The sequence below is a fragment of the Hibiscus syriacus genome, unplaced genomic scaffold, assembly GCF_006381635.1.
Source record: "Hibiscus syriacus cultivar Baekdansim isolate YM2019G1 unplaced genomic scaffold, ASM638163v2 tig00110114_pilon, whole genome shotgun sequence".
Lineage (NCBI taxonomy): Eukaryota > Viridiplantae > Streptophyta > Magnoliopsida > Malvales > Malvaceae > Hibiscus > Hibiscus syriacus.
The window spans coordinates 1,965,572-1,987,660 of record NW_024062594.1 but is presented as its reverse complement, the minus strand read 5'-3'; the positions used below and the strand labels follow the sequence as shown (position 1 = coordinate 1,987,660).

The 22,089-nt window shown below is 33.9% G+C and overlaps 1 protein-coding gene and 1 pseudogene across 1 annotated transcript; one reads left to right on the top strand and one right to left on the bottom strand.

Annotated features, from left to right (window-relative positions):
* Nucleotides 1–1,803: 1,803 nt before the first annotated feature.
* LOC120215284 lies at nucleotides 1,804–6,212 on the top strand (annotated as a pseudogene).
* A 5,095-nt stretch (nucleotides 6,213–11,307) lies between these two features.
* Nucleotides 11,308–15,337, bottom strand: LOC120215285 (L-tryptophan--pyruvate aminotransferase 1-like). The gene is made up of 4 exons (XM_039213001.1): nucleotides 15,038–15,337; nucleotides 12,048–12,328; nucleotides 11,663–11,964; nucleotides 11,308–11,574 (listed from the first exon to the last, which is right to left on the bottom strand). Exons 1-4 carry the CDS (start codon nucleotides 15,335–15,337, stop codon nucleotides 11,375–11,377), a joined length of 1,083 nt encoding a protein of 360 aa, XP_039068932.1. The 3' UTR covers nucleotides 11,308–11,374.
* Between the last annotated feature and the right edge of the window lie 6,752 nt (nucleotides 15,338–22,089).

Sequence of the window (22,089 nt, the reverse complement as noted above, 5' to 3'; positions counted from 1 at the left end):
CAACCTTGTAAGTTAGCGCAGCCTGGCTGCTGAATTACAAGTTCTAAGCCCTCTCAAAACCCAAAATCATATTGAAATGCCACACTGATTCTGTATAGGACATTGCTGAGGAAAAGTGTGAGTTTTTATACCTCTTTATTGGTAACTTTGATAGCATACGGAAATTACAACAGGAGGAGAAATTTCACTACGTCGAAAAATGAATTACAAGAGGAATATGATTATGCACCTTTCGGAAATGTGAAGAGTAAGACCCCATCTATTCTTTATTTTTCTTTATATTTTATTTATGGGTAAACTATAAATTTAGTTCATAAACTATTACTTTTGGTTTGTTTTGATATCTAAATTTTATTTTTTTCAAAATCATACCTAACGTTTTAGATTAGATTTCAATTTGGTATAAAAACTTAACGGCGATGCTGATATGTCACCATAAGATAATGTCATGTAATCATTGAAAAATAGAAAAATGTGACATCATCAATTTTGTTAATTGTTTAACAGCAAGATACCAAATTGAAGCCTAAATTAAATGTTAGATATAATTTTAAAAATAAAATAAAATTTAGGTATCAAAACGGAACAAAAGTAATAGTTTATCTATTGAACGTGTGGTTTACCCTTTGTTTATTTATACGAGGCCGGGAGAAGTGTTGGAAATGTAATGCTCTTCCTGCTCCAAATAACATAATACAAATTTCCTTATAACAGTATAACACAATCTTGACGAAAAGTCAAATGAAATAAGATCGAAAAATAATGAGCTAAGGCAAACCGCCAATCTGTTAACAAGTGAAATGCAAATTGAATTGATATTTTGAGATAAGATCAAATTAGATACAACCAGAATCTAAACTTGGATATGTTTTCATGTACACTACTTTCTGCATTCCTTATACCGTTTAAAATTAAATGACAGAAATGAAATTGAAAAGAATCAACAAGTAAATACGTATAAGACGAGTTCCTTGAAGCTCCAGAAAATTGATCCAAGAAAACACGGTGGACGATGAGACGGGAATATAAATTCAAATTTGCGGTCGTAAAGTATTAGGATCGAGAGCAATTACTATGCAAGCTATGATAAATCGACAATCAACACGCTTCTCCAAACTTGTATTCATTTTCATCTGCAGTCATCGATGATAGAAATCAACGACTTACAAAAATTATAAGATTAAATTAATATTTTATTTAAATTTTAAATAAAAAATTAATATTTTATTTAAAATTAAAAATTTAATTTTTTAATCAAAAAAAATTAATTAAAAAAATCTAATTTAATTATATTAATAACGTGTCATATCATCAAACTAAAAATTCTATGATTAAAATATAGTGAATAAATAACATACATGATCAAAATACTATTCTTTTAAAACTAATTATTTAAATAAGGTTAATAGTTCGAGTCTTGACGTTTACAACTGAATTAATTAGATTGAGAAAATCGTTATAATAATAAATCTCTATAAAATTTGATCTAAATTAAACGATCAATGAATTAGATAAAAAAATTAAATTAAAAAACCAATCATTGAAATAAGACGAAAACGGAATGATCATTAATTTACCCAAATGTTAACCGTAAAGAAGCAAAACCTAAAAACATTTCATAATATTGGCGCGTGAGCTTTAAACGACGTAAAGCGGCGGCGTTTAAAACCAGAAGTTAAAGTCGTAAGCATTTGGCACCAAAAAAGAAAATAAATAAATAAATAAAGGTATCGGGAGATGAAGGTTGAAGGCGAGCCTATGATTTTTCCATTTAAAATCAGAAAGAAAAAGAAAAGTAAATTAGTGCGTGGACAGATCGTAACGAACATTTACAAAATATGGTTCAACTTCAACAAGCACGCTCGATTTTGCACTCCCTTCGTTTAGATCTCCCCTCTAGCGTTTGATTCAAATCAGATCTTAAGAAAAACCGTGAACCGCATCGATCTGATCTGCAAAATTACTAGGGATTTCGTAGGGACAAAAAATATAAACCACAGAAGAAATGGCGGGGGCAGCATCTGCACTGTTTCTTCTGGATATAAAAGGCCGCGTTCTGGTGTGGCGTGACTACCGTGGCGACGTCTCCGCCGCTCAAGCTGAAAAGTTCTTCACCAAACTCATCGAGAAAGAGGTTTTTTTTCTTCGCCTCTTTTTGCAATTTTAGGATTTGGATTTCATATAAAATTTCTGTTTAGAATGAATGCATTTATTCTGTTTATTGCTTTATTTTCTTTTTAAGTTTGAATTTAGCTTATCTATACTTCGAATCAGTTTTTAATTTGATGGTGCTCTAATTGGTTAACGTGTTGTTCAATTCGGTCCTTTGGATTTGGTTCACAGGGAGATCCGCAGTCACAAAATCCAGTGGTTTATGATAATGGAGTAACGTACATGTTTATACAGCACAGCAACGTGTACTTGATGATCGCAACGAGACAGAATTGCAATGCCGCCAGTCTTCTTTTCTTCCTGCACCGTTTAGTTGATGTAAGCCAATTCGGTAATTGTAGTTTTATGCCTTTTATATTTTTCAAATTTCCGATTGAGTTGTGTTCTTTTTCTTTCTTTCCGTTTTCTCTATGAAGTCTATGATCTCAATTCTCAGTATTTATATTAATGTTTCAGGTTTTTAAGCATTATTTTGAGGAGTTAGAAGAGGAATCGCTTAGGGATAACTTTGTTGTAGTGGTATGTGAAAATCAAACTCTTTTTTTCTTGCATTGGTTGTTAGACCATATTGGTTAATAATTTTTGTAGAAGAGTTTATAATTGGCTTTTTTATGCGTCTGCCAGTATGAGTTACTAGACGAGATTATGGATTTTGGCTACCCTCAGTACACTGAAGCAAAAATACTCAGTGAGTTTATCAAGATCGATGCTTATAGGATGGAAGTTAGCCAGAGACCTCCAATGGCTGTTACAAATGCAGTTTCTTGGCGTAGTGAAGGAATAAACTACAAGAAGAATGAAGTAGGTGGCTTTTTTTATAGTTATTCTTTTGATTTATTTGTTAATGTATTAAGACACTAGCTTATGATGATTTTTTCTTCCTTTCAGGTGTTTTTGGATGTGGTAGAAAGTGTGAACATACTTGTCAACAGCAATGGACAAATAATTAGGTCAGATGTTGTCGGGGCGTTGAAGATGAGAACTTATTTGAGGTGTGTTTTCTGGTTGTTTAAAGATATATGTTTCGTCTTAAGGGAATATACTTTAGTTCTACACCGAACTCTATCTTTACTTATAGAGTGTAATTACTTATTTTCATGAATAGAATTAAAGTGGAAATATAGAAGTGTGTCTAATGTAGCAAATTTTATATTTCAACAAATATTGCATTTTAGAGAGAAAGCGCGATAATACTGTGTGGTTTGCAAGTTCCAAATAAAAGTTTAGCATTTATGAATTTCATGGGGAAAAAGGAGATACCGATCAAAGTGGTAGACAATTGATATGGCGAGACCTCGATTTCGATATACTTCCTGCAACCTGTAAAGCATTATGAATTTAGAAGTGAGAATTGGTGTCTTTCCATCTCTATTTTGCACCCTTGCTGGCAACACCATTCATATGAAACTTCTGCTTGCCATGTCATTCACGCCAGTTATGCTAGAAGCTCTGAAATTTTGGCATGTACATTTATGCATGTTCTGTCTAGGCTATGTCATGTGATAATAGGCAGTTCAAACCTTCATGCACACAAACATTGTCCAAACAATTGTTTTTTTCTTGATATTTATGGAACCAAAAAAGTTTCCTTTAATTTTGGAAATTCTGTTCTAGGCTGTCCATTTATCTATTTGGGTTCAATCATCTTTTCAGTGGTATGCCGGAGTGTAAGCTTGGCTAAATGATAGAGTATTGCTTGAGGCACAAGGACGGACAACAAAGGGTAAGGCGATTGATTTGGAGGACATAAAGTTTCATCAGTATGTACCCTAACTCTCTTTTCTACTATTACTTCAGTTTTATATTATATGCTTTCTTAAGCGTTGCATGTAACAACTACTGAAGTCTGATGTTGCTGATTTCCCTATGATTAATGCTTTGGTCTAGGTGTGTACGTCTGGCTCGATTCGAGAATGACCGGACTATATCCTTCATACCTCCTGATGGTTCCTTTGATCTCATGACATACAGACTTAGCACTCAGGTGAACCATTTTTCTTTTGAATTTTCATTCCCCTTTCTTTCTGTCTTTCTGCCAATTCCTTTTTTTATTTTTTCTGATGACTGATTTTGGTTATTATTTCTCCTTATAGGTAAAACCACTCATTTGGGTGGAAGCTCAAGTTGAAAAACATTCAAGAAGCCGTGTTGAGATTATGGTAAAGGCCAGGAGTCAGTTCAAGGAGCGTAGGTACTGGGTTTTTGTCCCTATTGCTTCATATTTCACAGATCTCTAGGTAGTTTATTTAATGGTTAGATTACTGAGATCTCATGGAGACAATTATTCTTTACAGTACTGCTACAAATGTTGAGATTATGGTACCTGTGCCTGCTGATGCTTCCAGTCCAAATGTTCGGACATCAATGGGATCTGCAGCTTACGCACCTGAAAATGATGCTTTAGTGTGGAAAATAAGATCTTTTCCTGGTGGGAAGGTATCATCTGCCAACTCCAAACTTACTAAAAAAATCTGTCCAGCCATGATACTAATTATTTTGAAATTCATAACATTAGGAGTATATGTTGAGGGCCGAGTTTACTCTTCCTAGCATAACAGATGAAGAGGCAACCCAAGAGAGAAAAGCTCCTATTCGTGTGAAGTTTGAGATTCCGTATTTTACAGTTTCCGGGATACAGGTATGCCTTCATATCCTTTACGTTTATTTGGTTATGCCAAATGCAACTGTTTTGTCAATCTTCTGTTCTCCCTCATGCTCAAAGGGATAAAAAATGGAAAATTTCTTTTCCATTGTCTCCCTGTTTTCTCATCCTCACGCTTTCATCAGTCAAGAACTAGAGTTCCTATCTGAATTGGGGAGAACTTGTGCTAACTTTCATTATTAATATTTATTTTCTTAACACATGAACTAATATGCTTGATCTTAAGTTAAATCTTATAGTTGACTAAGAATTAAAGTGAAAGATAACCCAACAATGGGCCTAAAAGTTCATAAAATTCCAACCCTATCCCTGCAGGCAGGTGTCATTGAAAGAAGGCATGTAGTTAGCTTTTCTTTATAGGATAAATATCACTTTTTTTGCAATGAGTAAAAATTAAAGCTTAGATTTTAGAATGTCACCCAGTATAGAACAATTATGTTACGACTAAGAGATGCTGTATATTATCGCACATAATATATAAGGTAATTGTATTATCAAAAAAAAATATAAGGTAATTCTAATATCATATAACAGGCTGATATGTGAAATTATACAGCCTGAAACTGGGTGAGGCATCAAATTGGTTGATCTATTTTGCACTGTCATAAAGAAGTGTGCTAAGCTGTCTAGATTGTGGGGAAAGGTGGTGATGAATTGTTGACAGGCTGGGTTAAAGATGTCAATCTAACATGATGCCAGCATATCAAGCATAACCTGCTGACCAAACATTTCATGTCTCATTCAAAGATTACTTGAGAAAGGACGATTAGTTAGCATGCTAGTTTTGCTAGCTAGCTAGCTAGCTAGCTAGTTATATATCCATCATGAACATGCTAATGATACAACTATAAGAATACGAGTCCATCCCTTTCTCTTGGCACTACTATGTAGATAACTCTTGCCTCTAGGAATTCGGCGGAATAATATTATTGTTGCGTCAATTTGCTAACAAAAACAATCACTAAAAAAAGAGAGGGAGTTCTAGTGTTTGGTGTTATTTTTATAATTTTCCTAATTTACCTGTTGGGGGTTTCACAGGTTCGATATCTGAAGATCATTGAGAAAAGTGGTTATCAGTCTCTTCCGTGGGTACGGTACATTACAATGGCTGGCGAGTACGAACTAAGACTTATTTGATAGCCATTGCTTTTAAGTTGTCATTTCCTTTGAATCATTCGGGGCGTAAGAATACAAGAAACTAGTTTATAACAGAGGCCCTGTGAAGAGCATGTGAGAGTGTTTCATCCTGAAAAATCTTTTCTGCTTCATCTTATACTTTCTGTGCATTATAATTTTTTTTATCTATTAGGTATGTAAGAGTTCTTAAAATTTTCTTCCCTCATCAAACTGCAAATTCAATACTGTGAATTCTTTTATCTCTTTGGTTAATGATTAATTGTTTGAACGGGTCAGTTCAGTGCATTTGGGAATCATATGATGCTTAAGAGTCTGTTTTAGAGGAAATGAAATATGAAAATTATTTTTCGTTTAAATGGTTGTGTCAAATATTTTACAGCTCTCAAAAAATGTATTAATATAAAATTGGTCCATTGAATTATAATTTCTTCACTACGTGACAATCCAACAATGGCTCAAATTAAGAATCACAGGAATAGGAAAACCATAAGAACTTAAAAATTATATTATTGTTAAAAAAGTAATATATTATATTATTTTATTATATAATTTATGTAACTTAAAAATTAAATTTATAATAACATATATTATCGTAAAGTAAATATAAAAATATATTAGTTCAAATATAAAAGAGTTTAAAAAATTAACTTATTGAATATATATGATTATTAAATATTAAACTTACAATAGAATAAAAATTTATCGAAAACAAGATTTTTTAATCATTTATAAATATGAGCACACTTCAAAAAAATAATTAAGACTTGCTTTTTGTGTTGGATCGAATTTGAGCACGAGTGAAGTATGTTAACCTCGTACTTAAACTCGATTAAAACTTAACCATAAACACCTCTAATATTGATGGAAGCTTACCTAAACGTTTTAGATATATGAAATTCCTCTGCTACCTAAGAATCCAACAATGGTAGAAAAATTAGAAGAACTGAGTTGTAGCAATTTCATCAACAATTTTCATTTGAATCATTTCTTTGAAAGTAGCCAAAACTATATGGGATTATCTCAAAGTAGAATACGAAGAAGATGTACAAATCAAAGGGGTATAGATGTTGAACCTTGTAAGAGACTTTGAATTACAAAATATGAAGAGTTAGAGATCATCAAAGAGTATTTTGAAGGGCTCTTAAGCATAGCAAATCGAGAAAGATTTTTTGTTCTTATTTTAAGGGCTTATATGGTTGAAATTTTTCTAACGAGTACAAAACCCTCTACAGTTAATAGAAGAAAAGGAAGATCAACTCTTCAATGCAACATTATTTTTAAATGGTATTTTGAGTGAGTGTTGGTTAGTGGAGAACGAGTGTGTTAACTAATGGGACAAACAATAACCTTGGAAGGCAGTCGGTACGCCAGTTAAGGTTAGTGGAACCTTGTAAGAGACTTCGAATTACAAAATATGAAGAGTTGGAGATCATCAAAGAGTATTTTGAAGGGCTCTTAAGCATAACAAATCGAGTAAGATTTTTTGTTCTGATTTTAAAGGCTTATATAGTTGAAATTTTTCTAGCGAGTACAAAGCCCTCTACTGTTAATAGAAGAAAGTGTAGGTTAGTGGAGAACGAGTGTGTTAACTAATGGGAGAAACAATAACCGTGGAAGGCAGTCGGTACGGCAGTTAAGGTGGTAGTCGCCAGGTTTGGAGTTGGAGGTCTAGTTCTTTTGGCAGAGGAGTGTACGTTGTTTTGCTCTTTGTTGTTGGGCTATTTATAATATTCTGGGCAGGTGTCGGTTGGAGGATGTTGTGGCATAGATCTTGGTTGGACATCCAAGGAAGCGATGGTACAGATAAATTAGTCATCTGGATGGGCCACATGTGTGTTGATACACGACCGTTAGTGAGTGTTCACAAGGTGTATTCGTGAAGTTGCAGATAAGAGACACGAGTCAGTTAACGAGAATTCACAAGATACATTTCTCATAATTTAGGATTCGTGTGATCACAGGACACAAGTGATAACAAAGTGCATTAATCACGCTACTCGTGACAAGAACTTTTCAAGGAACTAAAGCTAATTAAAATAGTCAAGATTGACCACAATGGTCATATCCATACAAAAGGAATCGAAACCATTGCTATTGCAACACATTCAAGTACTAAAATAACTTTTAATGTGTTATGTGTACCTAGATCAAAACTTGTTAAGTGTTCAGCTGCTAGAAAAAAACTTTAAGGTGGTTTTTGAAGATGATTATTGTTTGATCAAGACCACGAATCAAGACTTGTTAGAGTAAAAATCACATGGAGAAGTTTCTCTTTAGATCCAATTGAGGAGTAAATATCTGTTGAACAAAAGTAGATGTTATGGCATAAGTGACTCAAGAACTACCATGACTAAGGGCTTTTTAAAATGTAAAAATTGGAGACTGTAAAGGGTTTGTCTAGGGATATTAGTAGGACGGATTTTGTAGGGTTCTGTTCTACTTTAGCATGTAATAAGATATGATAAGTAAATGTTTCGAGGATGCGACAGAGATGGAGATAAAAATTATATTTGTCATAGGTGGTGGGATAGACCGTCAGGGCCGGCTCTGGGCAGGGGCAAGAGGGGCACCCGCCCAGGACCCATAATTTTAATTTGTATTAATTTATTATATTTTAATAGATTAAATTAAAAATAAGGCTCATAAATATTAATATATTATTTTTTATATTAATACAAGAGGGCCCATAAACTTATTTCTTATTAATTTATTGTTCTCATCATAACGTTAAAAACTATATTAATATACTAAATTAAAAGCAGGGCCCATAAATATTAATAAACTAAATTAAAAGCAGGGCCCATAAACTTATTTCTTATTGACTTATTAAAAAGTGTTGTAATAATTTTAAGATTATTTTTTCTCATAATAATTTATCGGATATTGATGCAGATGATTTTTTTTCTGAAAATAAAGTGTTGCAATTGACTTTGCCAAATGTATTCATGTCAGCGCTTGAAGTTCTTGAGTTTGTTAAAGCTAGAGATTGTTATCCTAATGTTTCAATTGCTTATCGAATTTTATTAACAATGCTGGTAACGGTAGCATCCGCGGAAAGAAGTTTTTCAAAGCTGAAATTATTGAAGAATTACTTGAGGTCAACAATGTCACAAGAAAGATTGAATGAGTTAGCTATGTTATATATTGAGAAAAATATGTTGGAAAACATTGATGTTGACACTATTATCAATGATTTTGCATCAAGAAATGCTCGAAGACAATATTTTTTTATAAGTATTTATATGCTTAAATATGTTTTTGACATTTTTGATTTTGTAATGAATTAATATTTATTTAATTTAATAAAAAAATAATTAAAATTTTATATTACATATTTTTTAATATTCTTTTAAATTATGGCCCAATTTTTTTAATTTTGCCCCGGGCCAAAAAAAAGTCAGAACCGGCCCTGGATAGACCTATGCATCTTTACGCTCTTCATATAATTGTTTGTATTTGAATATTATATAATGACTTCATATTTTGATTTTTTTAAACTCGTTTTTATGTTATATTTTATTTTACAGTCACAATGATTTATTATAGTTTTTAATATGATAGTAGTTTAAATGATATCATATATGCATGTGTTAACAGTCTCTAGTGCAGTGGGTTAAAAGCTCTCGGTTGACATTTTTCATGTTCTTTAGGATGCGGGTTTAATATCTATTAGGAGTAAAATTTCCGTTCCCCTCCCTTAGGTAGGAATTGTTCGAAAAAAGTAATATCACATGTGTAGTGAGAGTTTGAAGAATATACATTCATACTTTTATTCATACAAAATTAGTTTATATTTATTTAACTGATACTTATAAATATATTATATGAAATGAATCGCGAAACATATATAACAAGGATTAAATAAGTCTCGAGACTCACGTGAGTGATAGGGCAAGAATAATATTGTCTGCAGGATTGAAATGTTCTAAAAGTTTATGGGAAGAGGTTAGACTGAAGAGCAACAAAGTTTCTTGGCAGAAACTGATCTGGTATCCTTTGCATATTCCCAAGCACATCATCATCACTTGGATGATAATTCTGGATCGTTTGCCAACAAAGGACAGGCTGCAGAGATTTGGTATTCTTACAAACACTCAGTGCATCTTATGTTCTGAAGCTTCGGAAACTAGTCTTTTTGCTGATTGCAAAATGTCAGCCTCTATCTGGAGCTCTATTCTTCTTCTTTCAGGTATTCAAAAACCCCAACTATCATGGTCTAACTTCCTTATTTGGGCGACTGCAACTTGGAAAGGTAAATCCCTTATCACTTGCATCCTCAAGCTCTCTTGGTGTGCTTTCAACTACATAATCTGAGAGGAAAGAAATCATAGACTATTCAGAGGTGCCCACAGAAACGAGGGGGAAGTACTCCAAGCTATCAAGCAAACTGTTAGTACTCACTTAAGTAACAGAAACATTAATAGACTAGATAGCTCTAACATTGATATATGTAACAATTGGGGTATACTATGATTTTGTTTGTAAATAGGTTACCCTTGTTTCTGTTCCATTGATTGGATTGGTTCTTTTGTAGCAACTTTGCTTCCTTTGGATAATAAAAGCTTATTTATCCAAAAAAGAATAATATTGTCCTTACGGGTCGTAAGACAAAAATTATTTTGAATTTTATACCTATAATAGATTGTGACACAAAATAAAAATAAAAAAATAGATATAAGAGGAACAGCTCCCACCCCCAAGTCTGAAGCGATCTCTACAAACTGATGCGCTTGTTAATGGTTGTCCCTTTTTCCCATATGTATGGGATAAGGGGGAGGTAAGATAGTAGACTGCCCCAACACCAGGTTGAGAGCAGTTTCCGTAAGAGACCTCCGAATTATGAAATGCGCTTGTTAATATAGGAAGCAAACCAGACTTTTGTTTCCTATAACAACTTGAAGTTTGCAGTTCCTAAGGCAAGGAGTGCTAAAAATTTACTTTTTAACTTCAATAATATATTATCTTTCAATTATTTGAATAATTTTTAGTCAATTTAAGTTGTTGGTTCTTATTTATTTATTTTTAAAAAAAATAAACGTTCTAGTTTTTATTTCATGAAATCACAATTTGATAACTATTTTTTATAGCATTTCTTGTTAGACTTCCACCACTTCATTCTTCTAATATCTCTTACAAGTTTTCTATTTACAATTCCAACAATTTGGATCAGTAGTTTTAACTTTGTTTGCAAAATTTATTTAAAATCATTATGATTAAGCAAGCAACATACATGCGAAACCATCATGGCTAGAAGAGCCAACAGCTTTTAAACCATAAGCCCTAACTTCTTCTCCGCGCTAGAAAGTTCAAACTGCATTCTAAAACTTACTTCCTAGAGGGGTAAACTCTAAATACTTAGCATATACACTTAAAGATGAACAAAGATTTTGTTCTTGATTACAACTAGTAATTTCCATTGATGTTCCCTTTGATTGCTCCCAACCTCTCCAGGAAAAGGTTAAACTCCTCGTCGAGACTCAGCATGCTGATCCGAGTATAATCCAAATCGACCCCGAAATTCGTTCCGCCCCTTGTGACGATCTTAGACTCCCTCAAGAGATTGTCACAGTTTAAGCCATCCTTGGTCTTCAACCATGCAAAGGCTGTACAAGGAAAAAGAAAACAAATTTCATAAGTTTTAATGTATGCCAAACATTATGGTTTGATTGAATTTTATGATCATTCGTTTACCAGGGCTTGGATCAGTTTCTTTGCCTGTGAAGTTGCAGAAGTCTCTAGGGTACTTAGGTAGACTGAAAACGCCATTGTGTTTAACCACCTCCCGCAGCTTTTCCCATCGTTCGGACATGAGATGATGGCCATATTCAAAGAAGTTTTCCTCTTTGTCAGGGCCGGAATTCGAGCAATCCTCGGCGATCACATCGAGAATCTTGGCAGCTCGAAGCTGAGATTCTTTCGATACACCAATGCTGCTAAGCTCCATGTACTTAACCATCTTGGTAGCCACTTCTTTATCCTTAACGATAGCCCATCTGCAGAACAAATAAGGGTTATAAATTAAATGATCAAAACATTTTTACTCTGGATTATTATTTCATGGCAGGAGATTCTTTACCCAATGCGAGAACCAGCATGTCCGGTGGCTTTGGAGAAGGTGAATAGCATGATATCATTATCAGCCTTACCAGTAATGGGGGTGTATTGAGGCCAATAGTAGGCTAAGTCATGAATGAGTTTACCACCTTCACGATTCACCACCGCTTCTCGGATCGTTCCATCGGGGTTGTTGGGTGAAGTTACACACTCCATGTATGCTCCATCTCTGTCGAATGTGTACGCATCACCCACCCATTTGTACATCCCCGATCGAAGAAACTCCGTCTCCTTAGGATATGACTGTAACAAGGGAAAGAAAACATAAAATCATGCATCCACACCTATAGGTGGATAATATGGGGTTGACTCATCACATGGTTCAAGGAACTAGACATGCCCATGTTACCATGCTTGCTCTAAGATCCAAAAGAATGCCGACATGCATATGTTTGGAAAAACTATTGTTATGTTTTTTTTTGGATAAATTAAAATTTTATTATTCAAAGAAGAGTTCAATACAAAACAACCCAATCAAGGATCAAAGACAAGCTATTTACAATAAAAATTGTTAACCTATACCTCAATTGTTACAAAGTAAAATATTAACATGATCAAGGCTATTAAGATCTCTATTTCTAAGTTGGGCACCAACAATCTCCTTTATGGAGTTTAACATTTCTTCAACCGATCGAGCCCTTCCTTGGAATAGTCTCATGTTTCTTTCCTCCCAAACCGTATAAATAAAGGTACACCAAGCAATCTTCATGATGGAAGTGAGAAGAGATTTACCTTTCCATGAATTAGAAGCCCATGCAGGCATATTATCCCATGACATAGGAGGCTTGATTAAGTGATTGAGGTTTAAAATTTCTTTCCATAGGGAAGCTGCCAAAGTACAGTCAGCAAACAAATGGTTTCTGGATTCAATGGCCTCATTGCATAACACACAAGAATCAACAGTGGTAATTCCCATACGAGTGAGCCTCTCTCTAGTAGGGAGTCTATCTAGAATAGTCATCCAAGTAATAATACTGAATTTAGGGATGTGAAGAGGAAACCAAATAAGCTTGTGCCATGGAACCTTGTCACGTTTTATCCGAATTTCTTCCCAAATGATTTTAGTATTCATTGATCCTGCATTAAGAAAATGAAGTGCCTCTGTTTTAATTTTCAAAAGTCTTTTGAAGCTCTAACTAGCAGAAGCACATTCAGTCATCTCTCTAAAATCATTAGATTTTATCACATAACAATAAATCCATACGATCCATAAGGAGCCTTCACCAACTAATAGTTTTTGAATGAGCTGCAACATAGAAGCCTTGTTCCAAGATTTTAGATCCTAAAATCTGAGCCCTCCTTCAGATTTGGGACAACAAATCTTTTCCCAGCCGACTCTTGCACCAGTAGATGCAGTGTCTGAGCCTTTCCATAAGAACCGAGAGCATAGTTGGTTTATCCTATTTATAACAGCCTGAGGAAGAAGAAACTGTCTACACTAAAAATTTGCTATGTTAAGAAGGACAATTTTAACCAGTTCAAGCTTTCCAGCATAGCTTAAGTGTTTTCCAGACCATTAATGTATTCTTGATCTGATCTTGTCAATAAGGGCAGAGCAATCATTTTCATTTAGTTTTCTAGTGACAAGAGGAACACCAAGATACCTCACTGGTAAGAGACCATAGTTGAAACTAGTTGAAAGTTTGATGTTCTCAAGAGTTCTTAAAGAAATACCAGCAGCAAACAGTTCACTTTTGGCTGCATTTAACTTAAGTCCAGACATGTCATAGAATTTGTTAAAGACAGTAATTACACCAGTAAATGATTCTAAATTTCTTTTACAGAAAATTAGAAGATCATCGGCAAAAGAAATATGAGTGAAGCCAATTTTTTTACATTTAAAATGGAACCCAAAAATACCTCTGGCAGCAGCAATATTAAGAATTCTTGAGAGGATGTTCATAGCAAGAACAAATAAGATGGGTGATAAAGGATCACCTTGCCTTATGCCTCTTTCTCCTTTGAAATAACTAATCAAGGATCCATTAAAAGAGATAGAGTATCTAGCTTCAGTAAAGCAAGCTTCAATCCAAACAATGAACTTAGGAGGCAACTCAATGGCCTTTAGGATAGAAGAAATGAATTCCCAGTGGAGGAAATTAAAAGCTTTTTGAAGGTCAATCTTAAGAGCACACCTAGGGGAGATTGACTTTCTTTCATAGCCTTTCACTAGTTCTTGAGTAAAAAGAGTATTATCAATAATGGTTCGACCTTTAACAAAGGTTGATTGATTAGGAGTAATCATTTCTAGCAGCAGATTAGTCAATCTTTTGACAAGAATCTTGGTGATAGATTTATAGACCACTAAGCAGCAGGAAATAGGTCTATAGTCTTTAACCTTGCTAGGATTTGTGATCTTTGGAACCAAGGCTATGATGGTGGAATTAAAAGCATGCAGCATGTAAGACTTTCGGGAAAAGAATTTATCTACTTTAATCACATCCTCACTAATCACTGACCAGGTTTTTTAAAGAATAAAGGAGTAAAATCATCTCGGCCAAGAGCCTTATCATTACCTTGAGTAAAAATAGTGATCCTTGATCTCTTCAACAGTGATATCTTTTGCTAAATCTGCTAAGGCTTCACCAGGCAAGTTAAGATTAAGCAAATTTTTCAGGATAATGGGATCATTGTCTTTAACATTAGATTTAACATTAGAGTCAGCAGTACCCAGCTGTTTTTGAGAAAACATGTTTGTTCCATTGTCCCAATTGAGACAACCCCATAGTGCAAACGTTTCCCGATGTCATGGAAAAATGGAACCGATTCCATTAATGCAAAGACGTTCTAATAAACATGGAAACAACCCTCGATGAAAACGATAAGAACCCAACACGACAGAAGTGGGATACATTGATTTGACTTAACCGAGTTATTAAAAAAAGAGAGGATAAAAAGATCATCTCAAAATTCAACCGAAATCGAGGGTTAAAACTGTATCAGAGTGTTTACCGAGTAGAAAGGGGCGGCGGCTACCACACTGAGGGGCTCAGTGTCAGGCTTGTGTGGGGAAGAGAGGGCGTAAAGAACCGCCTGGAAGAGCTGTGTCGAGCCAGTGCCGACGATTACGTATCGGTCGTCATCAACCACCGCATTCCCAACGACACGGTGCAGTCTCCTGATTGCATCATCGAGCTCCGGCATCAGAAACCAGCACAAGTTTCCCGGGTCACTGAAGTAACTCATCAAATCACGACCAGGGATCACGACCGTACACTTGTCTCCCATTCTCCTCCAGTATGGCTGGTACATGGTGTTTAAACTCATACCTCAAGGATAGCATCAACTTCCTTTTTCCTTAGTGGTTTAGTTTGTGTTATAAAAATGGAATCTTTATAAGGCAGAAAATATTGAAAATATTAATTGGCAATATCCATAGTTGTACTTGCCATATAAGAGACTTATGTCTTATTTGTCTTTTGTTATAGATTCCTCGCATATTTACAATAAGTTTCATCCCTCTTTTGGTTAATTTTCAGTTCATGTAATCCAATTATTAAGTACATGAATCATAAACTATTTATTTGGCAACATTTTTGTAAAGAATAATGAACTAGTTTTCTTTATATAGTCCATAGATAATGAACTAGATTTTAACTCAATTAAAAACTAAATTTTGACCAAATTATTTATCAATGATTAATTATGTAACGGATCTTAATCGGATGACACGGATAAAATTTGTCTTAAAATATAAGTATAATGTTAAAATTAGACTCCAACATTTATCAAAATGGTTATGTTGTCTCTTATTATATTTTTAGAACATTTTTACCCCTACCGTTTCATTTAGGGTAAAAAAACTCTAACATTTGATAGAATAATCACCTTGTCCCCTTTCTTCTGAGGCATTTTAGCCATTAACATTTCATTTTAGGTTAAAAGGGTTCATATTTTGGAGCGTTAATCGTGTGTTATCTAATAGTTTTCATCTATAAAGGGAGCTTTTGCTCCATAGTGAAACATTGGAGGCCAAAATACTAAAAAAGAAGAAGAAAAATATGGGTCAAACCATTTTGGTGAACGTTGGGGCTATTTTTGGCATTATGCCTAAAATATATTTATAGATGATTAAAATAGTAATATGGGTAAATTATATGATTGACCACTTAACTATTAACCATTTTACTTTAACTATAGATCTTTTAATTTTGTCATTCAGACCACTTAATTATTTAATTGTTATTCTCCCTTCCTTAAAAGAATTTCGTCCTCGAAATTCATTCCAATCACAGAAATGAATAAATAAAACTTCCATCAATTCTTTCATAGCTTCAAATAGCTTTTACAGAAATACGGGTTCTTTACTAATCCTTAACCAGCTGAGTATACATTCTTATCAGAATTTTTCCTCATTTCAATAAAAGAATCTGAACGAAAATTTCCTTGAGTAATCAATCCAGTCTTGATCATGAGAATAGGCTCATAGAGCAGTAGCATATCCCAATTTCATTTCCGGAGTCGAGTCAGAATTTTTCAGATAAATAACTCCTACATGGCTCGTGAGGTACTTCACAGTATTTAGACAGATGTTACTGGTATTCCTTTTTGTAGAATTATAGCCTTAACGAATAGAAACTTTGGTTTACTCGTTACAGATAGGGATTCATCCTTGGAGTTCCGGCTCAGAGAGATATGATTGTAGTCTAGGGGCATGTACTGATCACACATATTTTGACATTCGACCGGCCAGTCTATCTTGAAAATTTGACTCAACCCAAAGCTCTAATACTACTAAATGTAACCCCCTCAGACCGATGCAGATAGCCCGATCCGATCTGGACTGTCACATTAGGCCACCGGAGCGACCCACTGTAAAAATAGCGGAAAATTTAAAATTTTTCTTAAAACATGTAAAATCATAAAATGATTTATTATTATTCAGAACTTAAACAGGTTTTTCAAACTCAGATATAAAACAAAATACAATCTACATACCCCCTAATCACATATACCATCCTCTGAAAGCAACGCCAGAAGAACTCCCTTATTGATATCGATAGCTGCACTGGTACAATTCTTTTATCCTGCAATGGTGAGTAATAGAGTGAGCTTCGGAAAGCACAGTAATACAGAACTACTAGATGATGCTACACGACATGTAGATAAATAGACATCCATATAATTTCCTTATTGAATCAGACGTATACCCGTTGCAGAATAATCTGGGGTTCCATTAGTAATTCATCAAGTTGAGGCCATGAAGATCATGGTTCATAGGAAGCATTCAAAGTATGACATTTTCAGGAGATCGAATAGGATGTCTAGTGTGTTCCAATCAAAACCCGTGAAAAGATATAAATCTTTTAAAACCATAGTTGAACCCCCAACCAAACTCCATTATGCAGTTCAACTGCATCCATAGGGCATGCCCTCAACACACAGCAAAAGGGAAGCCAACCTAAGGATATACATTGGGGCCTATGGGCCTACTCAAGGATATCCTTAGATCCGTAGGGTTACCTTAAGCACACAATAAAAGGGAACCAACCTAAGGATATTGTAACACCCCCAACCCGTATCCGACTCGGATCCGAGTCCTAGGTGTCACATTGACTTTTCAAACATTTACAGAACTATTCAGAGCATATTCAATTTAAAAATCTTGTAACTACATGCCAACTAACTCTATAAACAAAGTACACTTGTTCAATATGTTTCTAATCTGATCATCGTAAGGAAAATACTGACCTGTCTTACTCCTCGCTACATCCACTCTCGCTTCTCATACATGTGAACAATCACACGCTAAGTCTATGACTTAGTGAGGCATTAACGTATAAGAGTAACTTGAACTATTTAAACAGCATGTACATATATCTCATGCTATCACACACAATATAACTTCATATATAATTAACTGTACGCATATACACATAATTCGTCATTTCCATCGTTAATCTTATTCTATTATCCATAGTATTATCATTTATATCCTTTAATCGTACCTTTTAATACCTAATCTTTTTATCAACATATGACTCATTCAAACCACACACACATCATCGTATCAATCATATAACACAATTCATATCACCAAAAGCATATACTTCATAAGTATTATGTTCATTGTTATCCTTTGTTTAGCCCATGTACACTTTTGATAACTATAGATATGTGAGTCTATTGAGGTTGTGCACTAATGCTGTCACCACAGCTCATATAAATGCACCAAAGTGCCACGTAGAATTGCACCGTAGTGCCGCGTAGAAATGCACCAGAGTGCCATGTAAGATTGTCCATAATGACCACGTAGAAAATTCCTTAAGAATCATATACATATACCAAGGATCAAGTATGTGTCTCAAAAGGCCTCACACATGTTCCAAAGAATACATATATGTCCCGAATGACCGCGTAGACCCTCGACTCTTGGCATGCCAACTATACCTCTAGCTCTCATATCACATAACATGGGCATTAATATTTATGTTATAATACATTCATATATACATAGTCTCATAGTTCTTCCACATAGCTCATTGTTATATAAATCACATATCACATATACATATAGACACGTGGTTCACTTACGCGTAGAACATTTTCATATGATTCGCATATCACAGAGCTTATCACATATCATTGTATTCTTTTTCATATAATAACATAGTCATATATTTCATGTGATCTCATAGATCATATCACATAGATACATATTCAATACTCATAGTCATATATCTTCTCTCCTTTCCCTATTACTAATTACATAATTTATAACATTAACCTTTACAATAACATATGACATGTATCACTTATATCACAATATTTAAATACTAGATTATTCTATTTATTTAATTCAGTTTCATATAACTTCTATAATCCTTCTCATAGGGATTCTATAGTTCTTCATTTTATAGCTCATATATCATAGTTTCTATAGTGTTTATCCTATAAATTTATATCACCATTATAATAATGCACACATACAAATCATGTAATACATATAATCACAAATAGCACATATACTCATCTTACACCAATGATCATGCTCATGATTTCATGCATACAAGCATCGAAAATAGACTCATCGCGAGTCTTGTCTCCATTCATCATACATCTCTAAAATGCACTCACCTGGCCTCACTAAGTTCTGATCCGCTTTTATGATTTCCTTTCTTTCGATCGAATCTTAATTTGATGATCGTTCCAGAACTTGTTCGTGTTTGATATCTACATAATCACATATTGATACATATCAGTATCCAATTGATATGCTCTAATCTATCATTTCTTAGACCAAAAGAAATATCTATTTCAATTTCCCCTTGAAGTGCATCGGTGCATTCTACAGTACATCGATGCATTCTTTAATATGTGCATCGATGCACTACCCATGCATCGATGCACAAATCACCTTCAATGTTTCCATTTTTAATGGGTGCATCGATGCACTTCTTGTGCATCGATACACACTGAACGATTTTTTGGAAATACTCTTGATGCATCGGTACACATTGAATGTGCATCGATGCACATAGCCCAGAAATGTCATTTTATCACGAAAATCATCAACTCTTCACTCATTTTTTCTATTTTAAGCCCCTATCATGTCATTAAACTCAACTACCATTACTTAAACCAACTTATATCCAGGTATATCATCTTTAACCTCAAAATCCTATCCTCCTTATGAAATTTAAGAATCATACTCAATTTTCATCATGTTCTAAATCCACTTTTAACAATTCATATTCCTTAATTTAACCATTGCCAAGTCAAATTCAACTTAAAAATCTATTAACTCCTTTTATTTCAAGAATTCACTTAAAAACTCATTTTACTTAATCTCTCATAACTCCATTATCTTTTATTTTTAAGATAATTTAAGCTTTCCTTAAGCTTAATTATCATCCCATAATCATAAACCAACTTTTATTTCAACAAATAATCAACTAACCACAAAACTCACCTTTGCCATGGTGACTCACGACTGAAGAAGAAGAAGAGAACTCTGGAAGTTTATTTTTGCCCTCTTTTCTCTTCCACGTGGGCTTCTTATCTAATAAAGGAAAATAAAAATCTTCCATGTCAAATGACTATTTTACCCTTTACTTCATCTAATAATTACTAACAATGATGCATAAAATATCTTCTAGTAAGTCATTGGACTATTCAATTATCCCACTTTAATCACCAATTTCTAAAATTTTACAATTTGATCACTAACCCAGTATTGAAGATGTTACAAATCTCCCCTCCTTTTAAGAAAATTCGTCCTCGAATTTTCACTGCACATATCAATAAGAACATATCTTCTAATGTTCTCATGCTACCTCCTTTACTTAATCTTTCATTCCTTTAGTTCTTCAACTATCTTTTTCCTTTATACATTTATGTACTATCACCTATCATATAAGTCGTAACCAGAAATTTCAATCCATTTTTGTCTTTTCTCTCATTCTATTATGCATTTTCCTTTATTTATTCCTTATACACAAATCATATATTTCCTTTCATGTTCACATACTCTTGTCTTATCACCTTTACTCTGATAGCTAGTCAATAACATTTGTTCAATCTAGGGCACAAGCCCTAGTCAACCAATCATACATCATTTCCAACCGAAATTATCTCAAAATTAGTTTACTTAACTTATCAATTTCATCTCTATTCTCATACATCCTGTAATTTCCACTGTTCAAACTCAACATTATGACTTCCTTTGTCTTATAAACTGATTATCGATATGCACATTCTCAAACTCTTCTTATCAATCCTCAGCTTACTCAAATATACAATTCCTTATTTCCTTTACTATACCACATTACTATGATCCAAATATACAACTATATCCAGATCCATTTCATATTTGGTTATCATATCCTGACAATATCTTATAATCTATATCTCCAACACATTTCATCACATAATCTTGTTAGCCATCACTAACTTTTTCCATCTAGAATGCAAAACAGTATCTACATCACTTGACCCATTTAAAATACTTCTTATTTTTCACTTTATATAATTCTAGCAAAACTCTGAATTCATTCATCCACTTTCATATCTATCTTTAACTCCTCATTTATTTATCCAGAACCAAACTCTACTACTTAAGTGAGTCTGACTTTCCTTCAATTGATCTTTTATCTTGGAATACAACCGATTCCAACCAAGTTTGTAGTTGAAAATCATAATCTCTATCACTCTTCGATAGTACTGATTGATGAAATACTAGTTCCCTTAATCATTTTGACTTCTCTCCAGAACCTTAACACAATAACCAGTTTTGAAAAGGGAACCATTTCGACACCTATAACACTCTTTTAATACATGCACCATCCCTCTACACATCACTTGCATACATCATTTTCATTTAAATTAGCTTCACAACCTTTCACTCTACCCATCAAACTGTAATGTTGTCCATAACATTACGATTTCCCTCTGTATCAACCTCATAAACTCTAGCTTCATATACCTTATACACTTGTCACTGATGCACTTATCCTTGAACTCTTTTGTAATTCTAACTCAATCATTTGATCTCTTAACATCCTTATGGTGACACTTGTTCACCATATTCTATCTTATTCTCTTTATAACAAAACTTCTCTATATCACTTTTCCCATTCGAAACAGTGAAAACATTCTATCATTATTCAGACATGATTTTAACTTTCTGAAATCAACTTTTAATCTTATAAGACACTTTCTGAGGTTTCGCTCTTCATCCTGCCTGCCAGGGTAAGTGAATTGCTATCACCATCAGATTTGTCAGCTATCAATTTACTTTGACGATTTCTATAATCAATTTCTACTATATCATACAAATCTTATTCTATTAGCAAGACATCATACTCCTTTCACTATCAGATCAGAAATTTTCACTTTTAGTTGGCATGTACACATTTTTAAACCTCATTTGACTTCTGTTTAAGCCTAGAATCAGCTAAACCTTAGCTCTGATACCATTAAATGTAACACTCCCAAACCGTATCCGACTCAGATTCGAGTCCGAGGTGTCACATTGACTTTTCAAACATTTACAGAATTATTCA